This window comes from Humulus lupulus, chromosome 2, assembly GCF_963169125.1.
Source record: "Humulus lupulus chromosome 2, drHumLupu1.1, whole genome shotgun sequence".
Taxonomy (NCBI): domain Eukaryota; kingdom Viridiplantae; phylum Streptophyta; class Magnoliopsida; order Rosales; family Cannabaceae; genus Humulus; species Humulus lupulus.
This window is the reverse complement of record NC_084794.1, coordinates 80471697-80487401: the sequence shown is the minus strand read 5'-3', so window position 1 is coordinate 80487401 and position 15705 is coordinate 80471697. Positions and strand designations below refer to the sequence as shown.

Below are 15705 nucleotides of genomic sequence, written 5' to 3'. Positions count from 1 at the left end.
ATATATGGGCTACATCCTCGATTGTATTATGATCTTCGCAAAGCAATGCCACAACATCGACCACCGCACCCTCAAGTGAACCCACAAGAAGCACAGCCTGATACGTTGAACCAATTTATGACTGAAACAAGGTCTTTGATAAGGATTTTGGAGACACAAATTGGTCAACTGACAAAGTTAATCTCTAACCAAGCTCAAGGGAATTTACCAAGCTCCACTAAGGTAAATCATAAAGAGCAATGTCAAGTGGTCACATTGAGGAGTGGTACTAAGTACGAGGAGCCTACAGTTCAAGAGGAAGTGGAGAAGGCACAAGATCAATAGGTAGCTAGTCCAGAGCAAGAGAATGTTACTAAAGATCTTTAGAAGAAAGGGAAAGATAAGCCTATAATAGTGGAGCCTACACCAAAAATACCATATCCTCAAAGGTTTCAAAATGTGAATCTTTACAAGTAGTTTTCTAAATTTCTCGAGGTATTTAAGAAACTTCACATCAACATACCGTTTGTAGAGGCTCTAGAACAAATGCCTAGTTATGTGAAGTTCATGAAGAATGTATTGTCTAAGAAGAGGAGGATGGAAGATTATGAGACAATAGCTTTGACTGAAGAGTGTAGTGCCATATTACAGTGGAAGCTTCCTCAAAAGGTAAGGGATCCAAGGAGCTTTACAATACCTTGCACCATTGGTAATTTTCAGTGTGAAAGAGCGTTATGTGATTTGGGTGCAAGTATTAATCTGATGCCACACTCTGTATTTCGAAGACTAGAACTAGGAGAAGCTCGCCCCACCATAGTCACACTTCAATTGGCAGACTGACCAGTCAAGCTTCCTCGAGGTATAATTGAAGATGTTCTTGTAAAGGTGGATAAATTTATCTTCTTTGCAGATTTTATAGTACTTGACATGGAGGAAGATGAGGATGTTCTTATTATCTTATGGAGGCCATTTTTAGCCACTGGGCAAGCTTTGATAGATGCACAGAATGGGGAGTTGAGGTCAAGGGTTCAAGGTGATGAGGTGGTCTTCAATGTGTTCAAGGCTTTGACTTATCCTTGGACAAGTGACAGTTGTTGCAGTGTGAGTGTTTTAGATGAAGAATGTTCCAAGGGGAGGCCTACAGAAGATCCTCTTGAGTTGAGTCTGATATCGAGCCTAGAAGAATGTGATGGCACTGAGTATGTGAAATGGTTGAATGCAGCTGGGCAAATTTACAAGAAAAAGTATGAAGAATTGGGGCAAGGGTCTGAGTGACCACTCCTATCCATGGAGAAGCCACCAACTCTAGAGATGAAGTCTCTACCAGAGCACCTCTGCTACGCTTATTTGGGGTGAGAAAAGAGACGTTGTCTGTCATTATTTCTGCTTCTTTATATAAGGTGGAAGAAGAGAAATTACTCAGAGTATTGAGGGCTCATAAGTTAGCCATTGGATGGACTCTAGCTGATATAAAGGGTATATGCCCCTGAACTGTTATGCATCATATTTTAATGGAAGATGACAGCAAGCCAAGTATCGATGCTTAGAGGAGGTTGAATCCCTCAATGAAGGAGGTGGTAAGAAAGGAAATCTTGAAGTGGTTGGATGCGGGAGTGATATACCCAATTTTTGACAGTGCATGGGTTAGTTTGATTCAAGTGGTCCCTAAGAAAGGAGGGATGATAGTGGTAAAAAATGATAGCAATGAGCTCATTCCAACTCGTACTGTGACGGGGTGGAGAATGTGCATTGACTAATGAAAGCTTAATAAGGCAACAAGGAAATATCATTTTCCTTTGCCTTTTGTGGACCAGATGTTGGATAAATTAGCGGGCCATCCTTACTATTGCTTTTTAGATTGGTACTCTAGTTATCACCAAATTCCGATGTCTCCCGAAGACCAAGAGAAAACTACATTTACTTGTCCCTACGGTACGTTTTGTTGGGGTTGTATGCCCCAATTAAAACCCAATTTCTTTGTAATCTCATTTTATTATCAATAAAAGAATATAAATAAATTTTTGACTTAGTCAATCACTTTGATCACATGTTTTATTTTCACGATTATTTGTTTAATATAAACTTCTATTAAATCCCGAGCATAAATCTAATCATATTTATAGTGACATAATCACAGTGGAATATAAATATGATTATATGTTCAAAATAAGTTAGTCCTAAGATTAGTCAGTGCACATGATTTACACTGACTTGCCAATCTACGATATGATCTACTTACACATTGCAGTGTTATGTTATTTCCAGAACATTAACAAAGTAGATAAGATCGGATGTATTTGTTACATCGGACTGGACCGATATTGACAGTAGATAGGATAAGTAAACATATCGTTATTATCTATTATAGTCATATCATATAATTGACCATAGGTCAATTCAATCTCAATTCTGAGTGGTTAGTATTCTAACTGATTGTATTATTTGAGTTCATTGACTTAATCGTTACCGGCTTACCCTACGGACTAGCCCATACTTACATCTTGGGAACTTGATAGTATAATTTAGTGGGAGTGTTAATCATAGATATGAACATCTATAGCTTCTGATGAAGAAGTGAAACGAGGGTTTCCTTTTAGTTTGGTTCAAGGTGCTAAATGACAGAGATCTCATTTCAATAATTAATATTAGTTTACTGAAATATCATTTACAAAGAACTAAGTGTTTTAAGGATAAAATACAATGAGGGGCAAAACAGTATTTTAGTCCCATCTCATTGTAGACCGTCTATAGAGGATTGAGTGACAATTATGGATGTAAAAATGGATAATTAATAATGTATCTATATTTGTTATAGAGTGTTCTATGAATTTAAGAGCGCAATTCTTAGTCTTTAGTGGAGTCATGAGGAATTAATAAGTTAGTAAATTTATTTGTTAAATTTATAACAACTTATTGGAGGTTGATTTCACAGGCCCATGTTCCCCACTATACCTTGGATAAAATCATCTAGATAGTCTCAATTAATTGATTTAATTATCAATTAGAATTATCAAAGTTGACCAGGTCAATTTTGGATAGCTTCACGGAGTTATGTAATTTAAAGAAGAAATGAGAAATTAGGGAAAATTTAATAATTAAGATAAATTGGTATCTAAATTAATAAATAAGTTTAAATCAAGGTTAAAATTATAAATAATTAATTTGATAAAGGATTTAAATAATTATTTAATTAATTAATTAAATCAATAGAAAATAATACAAACCTTGATTTTAAGTCTAATGGGCTTATAATTAAAAGGGAAATTTCAAGGACCTAAAGTCCATGATAATTTCGACCATTAGGCTGATATTATCTACTATTTTATTAATTTTTTAATTAAAATAAATGACCTAATTGAGCTTATAAAAGAAATGCTAAGTGAGAGTTGAAATGAGATTTTTGAATCAGAAGTTTCTGACAAAAAATCAGAAGATCTATTCTTGGTGCTCTAGGTTTTAGATTCTCTCTACAACATAAGTCATTTTCTAAGACTCAATATTTTTTTCTCTTCTTCTCTTTGTATCTATCTCATGTCTTGAGACTTTCCCACTCTAGTCTATGTGATTCTAAGGATACTTTGGAAGGCTGTGAAGAAAATAGAAGAACAGTTCTGTTTCTAGGTGATACCCTGCAACAGAAAGGATTCAAGGGTTAGAGAAACTGAAGGAATGATTCATTCATTCTCCTGCATATAATGTAAGTGTTCTTATTATTATTTTTGTTTGAATTCAATTTTAGAAACATGTTCTAGGTTTTCTTATATTAATTTGTTTGATATAAGATTTACATGAAAATAAACAAGATCCTGTATAAGTTTTCCTAACACGTTTTGCCATCTAGAAAATGTTGTTTGGATTATGTAACGCTCCAACCATGTTTCAAAGATGTATGATGGCAATATTCTCTGACATGGTGGAAAAAGGTATAGAGATCTTTATGGACGGCTTTTCAGTTTTTGGCTCTTCATTTGATGGTTTTCTAAAAAATTTGGAGATTGTGTTGAGGAGATGTGAAGAGTCGGATTTGGTCTAGAACTGGGAGAAATGTCACTTCATGGTGACTGAGGGAATTGTTTTAGACCATAAAATATCCATCAAGGGCATTGAGGTAGACTGTGCAAAGATCTCCACTATAGAGAACCTACCGCCACCGGTTTCCGCAATAGGTGTTCGAAGTTTTTTGGGTCACGTTAGGTTTTGTAGAAGGTTTATCAAGGACTTTTCTAAGATCTCAAAGCCTTTGTCTACATTACTTATGAATGGGGTGACCTTCAATTTTGATGATGACTGCTTGAGAGTGTTCAATACCTTGAAGGAGAAATTGATCATTGCACCGATTGTGATATCACTGGATTGGGATCTCCCTTTTGAACTTATGTGTGATGCGATTGATAGTGGGCAGTGCTTGGGCAGCAAGTTGACAAGGTATTTCATATGATTTATTATGCTAGTTGAACCTTGAATGATGCTCAACTAAATTATGCAACTACTATAAAAGGAACTTTTTTTTATTGTGTTTGCTTTTGACAAGTTCCGACCCTATCTAATTGGTAATAAGGTAATAGTCTACACCGACCATTCTGCTATTAAATATTTGATGACCAAGAAAGATGCCAAGTCACGCATTATTCGCTGGGTCCTACTGTTGCGAGAATTTGATATGTAGATTTGGGATAAAAAGGGGACTGTGAACCTAGTGGCAGATCACTTATCAAGGTTAGAAATTGAGGAAGGGCACAGTGAAAGAGAAGTGCAAATCGATGATAACTTTTGGATGAACAGCTATTTACTTTGAGTGATAATGAAGTGGTACCATGGTTTGCAGATTAAGTAAAAGAATTAGTGGTCAAGGTTGCCCCTTCAGACATGTCAAGACAACAATTAATAAAGTTTTATTCGGAGGTTAAACACTATTATTTGGAGGAGCCCATCCTTTATCGACACTATGCAGACCAGGTGATTCGTAGATGTGTGCCTGAAGAAGAGATGAACTCCATTTTAACTCACTGCACACTCTTCAGTGTGGTGGTCATTTTGAGGCAACTAGAACAACGACGAAAGTATTACAATCGGGGTTTTATTGGCTTACTTTGTTCAAGGATGCCAATTTATTTATAAAACGAGTTGATCACTATGAACGAACCGAAAATATTTCTAGAAGGGATTAAATGCCTATGACTGGAGTTCTAGAAGTGGAAGTGTTCGATGTGTAGGGAATCAACTTCATGGGACCTTTCCCACCATCCTTCAACAATAGGTACATTTTGCTCGCTGTGGACTATGTTTCTAAATGGGTGGATGTAGCAACAACTCCTACTATTGACGGAAATGTGGTTCTTAATTTTCTTCACAAGCACATTTTCACTCGATTCGAAACTCCCTGAGCAATCATTAACACTGAAGGGAGTCATTTTTGAAATAGAAGTTTCACCGCTCTTTGTGCTCAGTATGGAGTTCATCATCGTACCTCTTTGGCCTACCATCCTCAAGAAAATGGACAAGTGGAAGTATCAAACCGAGAAATCAAAAGCATCCTCGAAAAGATTGTCAATACTTCAAGGAAGGATTGGTCAAAGAGGCTCGATGATTCACTCTGGGCCTATCGCACAACATTTAATACTACAATAGGGATGTCACCCTATCGGTTGGTATTCGCTAAAGCATGTCATCTGCCAGTGGAATTAGAGCATCGTGCATACTGGGCTGTCAAGAAGTTAAATGCAGATTTGTTTATGGCAGGATAGAATAGACTCATGGAATGAGTTAGACGAATTCCACAACGAGGCCTATGAGAATGCAAAGATATATAAGGAGAAGGAAAAGGCCTTTCATGAAAAATGAATTCTTCACAAGGATTTTCAACTGGGAGACAAGATGCTGTTATTTAATTCATGGTTGAAGTTATTTTCGGGCAAGCTAAAGTCGAGGTGGTCGTGACCATTCACAACGCTCACAGTGTTCCCGTATGGTGCAGTACAAGTTCACAATGAAAAGACAGAACATTTTAAGGTGAACGGTCAACGATTGAAGCATTACATAGATGGGGTGGATCAAGCCAAGTCTGTGGTGATACTTAGTCCCATTTAAGTGGGAAGGCAGCGTTCGACTAAATGACGTTAACGACAGCGCTGTAGGAGACATTCCTATAATTTATTTTTTCTTTTGTTTTAATTTTTTAGTTGAAAGTTTTGGTTTGAATTTGGTTTTGGAGTTGTAATGTTTAATTTTTATTTAGATTTAGTGTAGGATGTGTTTAGGAATCGTGAAAATTGTGAAAAGATGAAAAATGGTAGGAAAAATATCTTTGGGGACCAAGTCGCAACTTGCTTAATCTGAGTCGCGACTCTTGGGAGTTACAAAAATCGAAGGGAAAATTGGGAGTCTCTGTAGGAATTAGGGCCGCGACTTGCCCTTATAAGTCATGACCCTTGAAAAGTCAAAAAGCAAAGGAGTTTGTAGGCATGGAGGTGAGCCGCGACTTGGTCTATCAAGTCGCGGCGCTTGGAAACCAGAGAAGAATCGAGATTTTGGGCTAAAACAGGCAGGTCGCGACTTGCTAAATCTGAGTATCGCGCCTGCACTTTGGAATCTAGGGTTAAAAGAGGCAGGCCGCGACTTGCTTACAACTGAGTCGCGGCGCGCCTGCGTTAGGAATAATAAAAAGGGTTAGAATCACCATTTTACTCAAACACAACCCAAAATTCCTTCTACACTTCGAAAATTCTCTCCCACAAACCCAACTTTCTCCCAATTGTCTCCCACTCTCCCAACTTAATCCTCCCTAAAACAACCATTAATACCAATGAAAACCCTAAAATTCAAAGATTCATCCTCCATTCCCTTTATTCTTCCAATATCCAAACGCTAGACAACCTCATATGTGGAATTGAAGGAAAGGGGATTATTTGAAGATTGTGGCACAATATCAAGAACATCAAAGGAAAGTAAGTCTCCTATTTTCTACTTTAATCATTTTTTGGTAGAAAAGAGGATTCATTGGAATTTTGGAAAGAATTGCTTGGATATTTCGTGCTCTTGAATTTGGTATTGTGAATTGTCTTTCTCTGGTGTTGTAATGCCCCAAATCCCTAATGAGGTTTAATGGTTAGATTAGTAGGTCGGGAGGGCCATAATTGATTTATTATGCCATTAAATGATTATATGCATGTTTATGTATATTATATTATTATATGATGATGAATGCATGCATGTGGGTCCACATTTCTTGATAAGGGCATTTTGGTAATTTGGCCCGTTGAGGGCATCATTGTATATTTGCATGCATGTCGGTGAATTATGAATGAGGCCACATTATTATGTGGATTTGTTTGAGCTATTCGGCATGAGACGATCTTTGAGTACAAGTTAGCGGTTTGGTCATAGCGAGATTATTTCGGGGCTCGGGGTGAGTCTCGGGGTCATTTGGTGATTAGAGCATTACCGGGAATTAAAGGGTAATGGGATATGATTTATTAGCATTTGAGAATATTGGGAATAACGGGAATTGGAGAGCGTTAATTATAATTAACGAGATAGGCGGGAAAGGATGGTTTTGCCCTTGGTGGCTGTTAAGGGTTTTATTTAAGCTTAGGGGCAATATTGTCTTTTGACCTAAGGATTATATCAACCATTGAAAGCTGTAGAAACTTGCCAAAACAGAGCATAGTTCCTTTCTTCTCCCGATAGTTTTTCTTCTCCTTTTCTCTTTGAATTTTTGAGCTCCATTTGAGGAATCAAGCTAGGGAATCAAACCTTGAGGGTCTAGGGTTGTGTTCCACCATTGAAGAGGGTTCCATACTGAGCTTGCGGTAAGTTTCTAGCCATTAGAACTCTGGTTTTCTACTCTGTTTTCATTTGGTTTTCAGCTGGAATTCTAGATTGGATAGTTGAGAATTGATGGGAGATTTTGGCAAAGATTGATTGGGTTATGATGCCTAGGACTTGTATGTTTTGTTTTTGGGTTATTTTGAGAGTTTAGATGGAGTTTAGGATCAATTATTGAAGGTTGAAAGTGGTGAAATCAAAGGAGGAAAAACCAGGGTAGTTCAGTTTGGTTGTAGCGCTACAGCGCCCAAAGGAGGGCGCTACAATGCTAGCCAAGGAAAACTTCCCTGCTTGTAGTGCTATGGTGCTAGGGGGGCAGCGCTACATCGCTACCCTGTTCTTCCTGATTCCTATTTTGAGCATTTTTTAGGGTTTTTGGCTCGGGGTTTCAATTCCTAAGGCGCGGGATTGAATCTACTAACCGTTTGGGTACGATTCAAGGTCCCGAGAGTGAGGTTTAGGTCAAGAACCTTTCATTGCTCATTTTCATTGATGGAAGTTATATTTGGTTATGACTAGGTGACCGCTAAGGAATCAAAGGATCGATCATTCTCAAGGGTCATTCTTTTATTAATTCTTGCTCGAACCAGAGGTAAGAAAATTGCACCCCATATGTGACATGAATGGTTATTAATGAGGCATGTTGAGTGTTATATATGTGGACATTGATTGCATATTAAAATGCTTAGCAATCTTGCTTATCTGTGAATGGCAGTAACCTAACCTATGAGTCAGGAATCGGCAATGGTGTCAATATTGACTGTGATGTTATGACTTATTAGTCAAGTTCGGCAGTGGTATTGAGCACTGGTCGTATGGTATTGGCTTATGAGTCAAGAACGGTATTGGCATGTTTAACGGAAGCTAAAAAGATTAGATCTAATCGACATAAGCATTATCATCATAATCATGAAATGCTTGACCGACCTTAAGTTCGATGAACACAAAAGCGCTTGTCTAGTCTAATGGCTAGTTACTTAGAGTCAGGGCCAGAAGGCCCAGGTGACTGCATTGTCACATGGCTAGGGGTGCGAAGCCCAAGTTAGTGACTCACTCATCAGTCACTCATTTGATTCAAGTTAGTGACTCACTCATCTGTCACTCATCTGATTTAAGTTAGTGACTTACTCATCAGTCATTCATCTAATTAGGGCTACATGCCCCAACATGATTATTAGAATCTTGATATTATCTGATTAGGGCTACAAGCCCCAACATGGTTACTAGAATCTTGAAGTGATATTCACTCCTCTATTTAGTGCTATAAGCCTAGTATGATTATCATAATCATCATTTGATATTGTATACATGCAGTAATGAGTTTTCTTGCTGAGCCTTGGCTCGCAAGTGCTATGTGGTGTTGGTAAGGGAAATAAAAGCTCACCCAACCTTGAGTGGAGAGCTTAGGTGGCGATGTGTACATATGTGGCTGCTTGACCACCACGACCAAGGTGTTTCTCAGAGGAACTAGGGGTTAACCCTTTTTTGCCGCTTAGGTCGGAGAGTTTTTCACCTTAGCTTATTAATGACACCTAGATGCACGTTTATAACTAAATGACTCGATTAGCGAGTTAAGCACAGTTCAAAGTTCACAGTAATGATCTTGGAGTAACCAGGGCATTACAGGCGTGTTCTTGATTTGTGGGAAGTAAGTACTTTAAGGGGAGGTGCTGTCGAATTTTGATTAGCCAAAAGTGAAAAACTCATTGTCACGGGGCCAAGGAAGAATCCAACTAGAATTGCCTCATCGAAAAATGCCTCACGACCCTCTTCATCTAGAGCCGCCACCAAGAAGAAGACAAGAACAACTTTCCGTAACCACCACAATGGCATCCATTCCAAGATTCGCCTTCATTTTCAAATTCATAGCAACGTAAGTTTTTTTTTCCTTAACTTTTATTGTAACATTGGGGACAATGTTTAGTTTCAGTTTGGGAGGAGAGACTTAAAATTTGTACATTTTAGTCGTGTTAGTTTAATTTTTTTTTGTGTTTGTGAGTCTTGAGTCTAACATGAATCTATTTTGACAATGATTGCTAACGAAGATAAAATGAATGTTAGGTTGTATAATCCGAAGAAAATGAATTCATAAAAACATGTGCACTCGATTAAACTACTTTTGTATTTCACTTTAGTTAGTCAACATCTTTGAATACCTTTTTATGATCTTTAAATATTGCACTTGAGTTGTTTATACATATTGAATGGGTTTGTGGATTGTTTTGGTGGAAATTTATAAATTCTAGAACTTGCTTACGTGTTGTTTGAAGAGAAATAATATATCATGCTTGCTTAGAAAAATGATCTAGGCCATCAATTGGATCGTTTGAGCCTTTCTAGCCGACCTTGAATTTGTTTATCCTTTGATTACCCTTTTAGAGTCAAAAAATTAAGACCTTTTTGTTCTTTGCCATTATCTAAGCCTAAATGAAAACCTTGTTAATATATCCATCCCTAGTATATTATAAGCATATGATTAAAAAAAAATTAGGGTTGAATTGTAATGGGGTTTATTGATTTGAAATGGTGGGTTGAAAAAAAAAAAGAGTTCAATCAAGAACTACACTCCCAATTTGAATATCGAAAAGAAATAAGTTTGGGGGAGTGTAGTTACTATTATTCAAAATAAATAAATAAATAAATATCTCTTTAAAATAAAGAATAAAACAGGGGATTATTGGGTTGCATATTTCAGGATTGAAGTCGGGATTAGATTGGTCATGTGCTTATGGTATTCTTGAGCCTAACAATTTTCTTCTTATCTACTCCTACCTAAGCGTAACGTTACAAGCTTATAAAGTCCTATTAATTTCTAAGCACTTTTTGATTTATATTAGTGGAGAATGACAAGTAAGTGAGCATATGGAATAATTGGTTAGTTTGGTTTGTTTGACGAAAATTTGGTATGCATAAAGGAGTTAAGTGTTCTATTTGTTGAGCATGACTAAGTAATTTTGGATGTGATTAGTCTAAAGTATTTTAGAGGAGTAGTTTGATTGAAATTTTGGGTTGTGCATAATGTTTAGTAATTTTGTGAAAATTATGTGACCTACATTCATGATTTGGAGGCATTAAATATATATATAATTTGTTTTTCATTAGGTTCACGTTAAAAGTGTTGTGTTGTTTCTGTTTATTTGTCATGTGAGTTTGTGTCCTTTGCTTGAGGGCGAGCAAAGACTGAGTTTGGGGAAATTTGATAAGTCTAGTTTTTGATAGTTTTAGAGTGTGTTTTAGTCTTAGTTTCAAGTCTAATTGTGAGTTTTGTGTAATATTATGCTTGTGTTTGTTTTATTTTCAAGTTTTTGCTATGAATTTGAGAATGGAGAGGAAATAAGCGGATTTAGTTATGAAATTTGATATTTTGGGAGCTTTTGGCCATTTTGTGTGAGTTCGGGAGAGCCAGGAACATTTAGGATGAATCTGGTCCTAAACGAAGGTTGAAAGGGCATGAAATCAAGAAATCTGGAACACGAGCCGCGACTTGGCCCATTGACTCATGATTGTGAAAGGACGATGGCATTAAGGACAAAGGATCCTAGGAGTCGCAACTTGGACACTTGGGTCGCGGCGCGCATGGAGGCAGAGGCAACTCACCAAAGGGGACCAAAAAGACACGGGTCGTGACTTGGCCTATCAAGTCGTGGCACCTGAACTTCTAGAGACGGACTGAAGATGCGTGAAAATACACGGGGAGCGACTCAGGAATGAGCAAGTCGCGGCCCACCTCACCAAAAGGGAAAACATGTTTTGTTTAAGTGAGAATTTTAGGTCATTTGTCAGGAGGTTTTTTTGATGAGGGGATTAGCAGCTGTTTAACTCTAATACTCTATTTTTCTTCAGTTTTTAGTAGCTTAATTCTATGTTTCTGAACATCTATATTTATTGTGTTAGTCATGTATGTTATGAACTAAACATCTTTTCTAGGGTTTAATGTAGTCATTTGGATATTTGTTAATTTTCTATGAAGTTCATATAATTTCTTCTTCTTCTTCTTCTTCTTCTTCTTCTTCTTCTATCCTCTCTCTATACGATTTGTGCTTAATGCGTGTGGATAATTGGTCACTATTTACATGATTTATGATTTTTATTCGAGATCCGAGAAAGGATAGTTGAATATTCTATAATCATATAAGCATACATTGCATGTAGGATGAGAGTACCTATATGGTTTGTGTAGCGTTTAGGGTTTCAATGCTTCATGCCTGCTATATGTTAAAACTTATCATAGGTATGTAGAAAGTTTGGATATAGGTTGAGATCTTTTTATCTTGAAAAATAATTAGGATTGTTTTAGTTAACCCTTTAATAGGATAGAAATTGAAGAATTATATGCGCTGATTAGTAAAATTAACAGGTTGAAAAGTTGATGAAGTTAATACCCTAGGTTTTTAATTATTGAATCAATCTTTATAATTGCATAATTTATTTCAATTTTAAGTTTTGTTTTAAAAATCACTCTATTTTCAACAGCCAAATAGAAGGATAGAATTGGTTATTGGTACTTGATTGATAGTGTCCTTGGGAATGATTGTTATTTACTATGTATATTACTTGAATCGATTGTGTATACTTGCACATTAAATTTTCGTTATCAGCCACGCATAACGAGACACCCTCCCTCGCAAACCTCGTGCATAGAGGTCAATTTGCACAATGAGGTCTATCATTCAATTGGCATTAAAGCCCAAGGCTCTAGGCTAGACCGAACTCCATAACTTAGCTTGTGTTGTTTGTCGGGTCGGTTCTTTCATGTTCACAGACCCTTAGCCATTTATTTCAGCAAAGGATCATATATTTTTCCTTGGTGGATTTTTGGCATCCACATAAATAATAGGATAATCTTTTAGATATCAAACTGCCCTATTGAAGGTACAAAACATTCATAATATTATTCACACCATATCTCAATGATTGTAGAAGAAGCTTGTTTATTCTTGATAGAAGAGAAATGTTGTAATGCCCTGGTTAGCCAAGACCGTTACATTGTGTGTTTAAAATAGTGCTTAACTTGCTAAGCAAGTCATTTGGAATTAAATGTGTAATTAAAGACTAAATCAATGTTAGGTATTAAAAATTTTAGTCAATGAAGTAATTATATTTTTTTTCTTTAAAATATTAAGTTTATACATGGGATCCCAAAAAGTAGTTACAGACTGATAAAAGAAAAATTAGCCGTCCTAAGTGGCAAAACAGCGTTCAACCCTAGTTCCTCCTAAGCTATCCCAACTGTGGTGGTCGAGTAGGTTGCATATGTACACACATGCCCTGAAGCTCTCCAACACATGGCTGGTCCAACTTACCCTTGCCCTTACCTGCACCACATAGCACCCGTGAGCCAAGGCTCAACAAGAAAACTTAAATCAACAGATACAATTGAGCAACAGTATACAATTAGTAAACTTAAATCGATAAGTTCAATAAGCAATAGGACATAAGCAATAAGCTTAGTAGTAATAATCTGCTCAATCAAACACATAATCCAAGCACACCAATCAATACAGTTAGTTAAGTGCAATCGACACTTCTATTTATTTAAGTGACGTTCAGGCTCGGTGCTTACACGCCAGTCCTTTGGTCTTCTAGCTGACCTTGACATGCTTAGGCTGGGCTGAGTTCTGCAAGCTTATTGTCGGCCCTGGCACCCTTAGGCCGAGCTTTCACAATAAATATAGTAACATATATATTGCACAACATGCAATCAGATGCAGCATATACAAGAATGCCTAATTGAATAATCACATTTATAACCACAATCATATCCAATTATAGGGGTTCAAGCCTCGATTACAACTAGGGTGTAGTTTTCTTACCTCGAGTCCCGAGCAGACAATGTATGGCGATCTCGGGCATGATCCTTATCTGTGAGCTCTAGCGATATAACCTAGTCACAAAGCATTAATTGTAACCATCAATCACTTAGACTTATTTAAGAGTTTCAAGGTATATTTCTAGCCTTCGAGATCTCTAATTCTACTAAACCGGGTAGTAGAATCCTTCCCGAGCCTTTAGATTTGAGTTATCGAGCTCAAAAACTCTATTTGGCCAAAATGCTCTATTTGAGCCACGATGCCCCTTGCAAGTGCTGTGACCCTCTACAAGTCAGAGAGCCTAAGCCCTCACTTCCCTAGACACGCACCGCGGCGCAGCCCACCAAGCCCCGTGGCGCTAAAGAGACTCAGAGAACCCCCTAGCCCATGGGTTCATGCGGGTCGCAATGCTCCAAGAATAGCGCCGCGGCGCAACCTCGCGAACCCAGAATTTCCAACACTTCCCCTGCGTTTTTCCCCGAACCAAAACCTCTAAAAACAACATTTCAACCAATTTAAACCACCAAAAAAATACCAGCAACTCAAATAAACAACAAGTAACAACCCATAGCCACTAAAACACAACAATTATAACTTAATGTCCTAAAACCTCAAACTTATGCTAATACTTAAAACCTAGCATAATAGTTGAATCAAAACAGAATTTGAGCTTACCTCAAGAATGATTTCGACCCCTTGAATTGAACCTTAACTACCCCATATTCCAGCCTTCAATCACAGACTCAAACCTCAGGAAATCACTGCCCCTTTTCCTTTAATTTTCCCCAAAGCCCCAAACAAGAGAGAGTGAGAGATGAACGTGAGAGAGAGTGAGTGTGTGAGCTGAGAGTGTTTTTGGTTTTGTTTTCTCTTAGTTTCTAGGGTCCTATAGTCAACTATTTCCAGCCAAGGCCAAGTCTATCCCTTAGCACAAAAGACCAAAATGTCCCTTGCTCAAACCCTTATCCTTTAATGCCCCCAAGGACAAAACGGTCTTTAGCCACATTTCCCACTAATTCTCAATTAGCACTATAGATTCCCAATTAATCCTGACATTCCCAAATAATCACCAAATATCTACCCATTACCCAACAAAACCCGACTACACACTAAGTTTTCCCAAAATACCCCTAGGCTCTCCCCAAGTTGGGTATTTGACCCCGTTGGGACTTTTCCCGCTAACCCGCTCACTAGGATCCTCTCGAACCACACATCTCAAATATATCACCATAAAATTGTGGTCTCGCTCATAAAGCATATATAATACAAATATACTCTCAACGGGTCAAAAATTACAAATATGCCTTAATTTACAAAAATGGGCCCGCATGCATATTTAATACACATAAACATGCATAAATATACACATCACCATATAAATCATATATACCGCATAATCACACATATATTCAATTAATTCTACATATAAATCTGATTATGTCCTCCTAGCACGGTAATCAAGGTAGTGTACCAAATATAACAATTCAAGAAGTTAGAAATGTGTTCTTATGTAGTTATGCAATCATATTATTTGTACACACATGAGTCACGACACCTATATATTATGTGTTTATAATGTTTGTTGTTATTTAATATGAATATACATTTATATAAGTTAGATTAAGTAATAAAAAAAAGTAACATGCTTTTGCTTTAGGACAAATGTTAATTCCCCCCCCCCCTCCCCCCTCGAAATATGGCAATCATTGCAAACATGGCCATTCTGTTCATTTTTTTAAGCATTTTGCTATTTACCCTTCTTTTTAATTATAAATGATAAAAGTTTTAATAAAAAATAAGATTATGTATTATATATTATTATTATTATTATAATATTTTATAACATTTGAATTTATATTAATATAATAATTAAATATCTAGTTTTGTATTAAATATTATTATAATAATAATATTTGAATTAATACTATATAATTACTGACTATTTATTCTACCAAAATTTTATAAAAATTAGGATTATGTATTATATATTATTACAATAATAATAATTTATAACATTTCAATTTATATGAATATATTATTAAATATCTAGTCTTGTATTATATATTATTATTCATAATGATATTTTATAACA

The 15705-nt window shown here is 36.6% G+C and overlaps 1 protein-coding gene across 1 annotated transcript; it reads left to right on the top strand.

The window, feature by feature from the left end:
• The first annotated feature begins 525 nt into the window (after nt 1–525).
• LOC133814447 (uncharacterized) lies at nt 526–1254 on the top strand. Its single transcript, XM_062247404.1, has 2 exons — nt 526–730; nt 890–1254. Exons 1-2 carry the CDS (start codon nt 526–528, stop codon nt 1252–1254), a joined length of 570 nt encoding a protein of 189 aa, XP_062103388.1.
• The last annotated feature ends 14451 nt before the right edge of the window (nt 1255–15705 follow it).

Excerpts from the sequence above, each read along its gene's own strand:
- LOC133814447 (XM_062247404.1), top strand. The coding sequence starts at position 526 with ATGCCTAGTTATGTGAAGTTCATGAAGAATGTATTGTCTAAGAAGAGG. Across the intron at positions 731-889 it reads GTTATGTGATTTGGGTGCAA|ATTTTATAGTACTTGACATG; the intron begins GTATTAATCTGA and ends TCTTCTTTGCAG.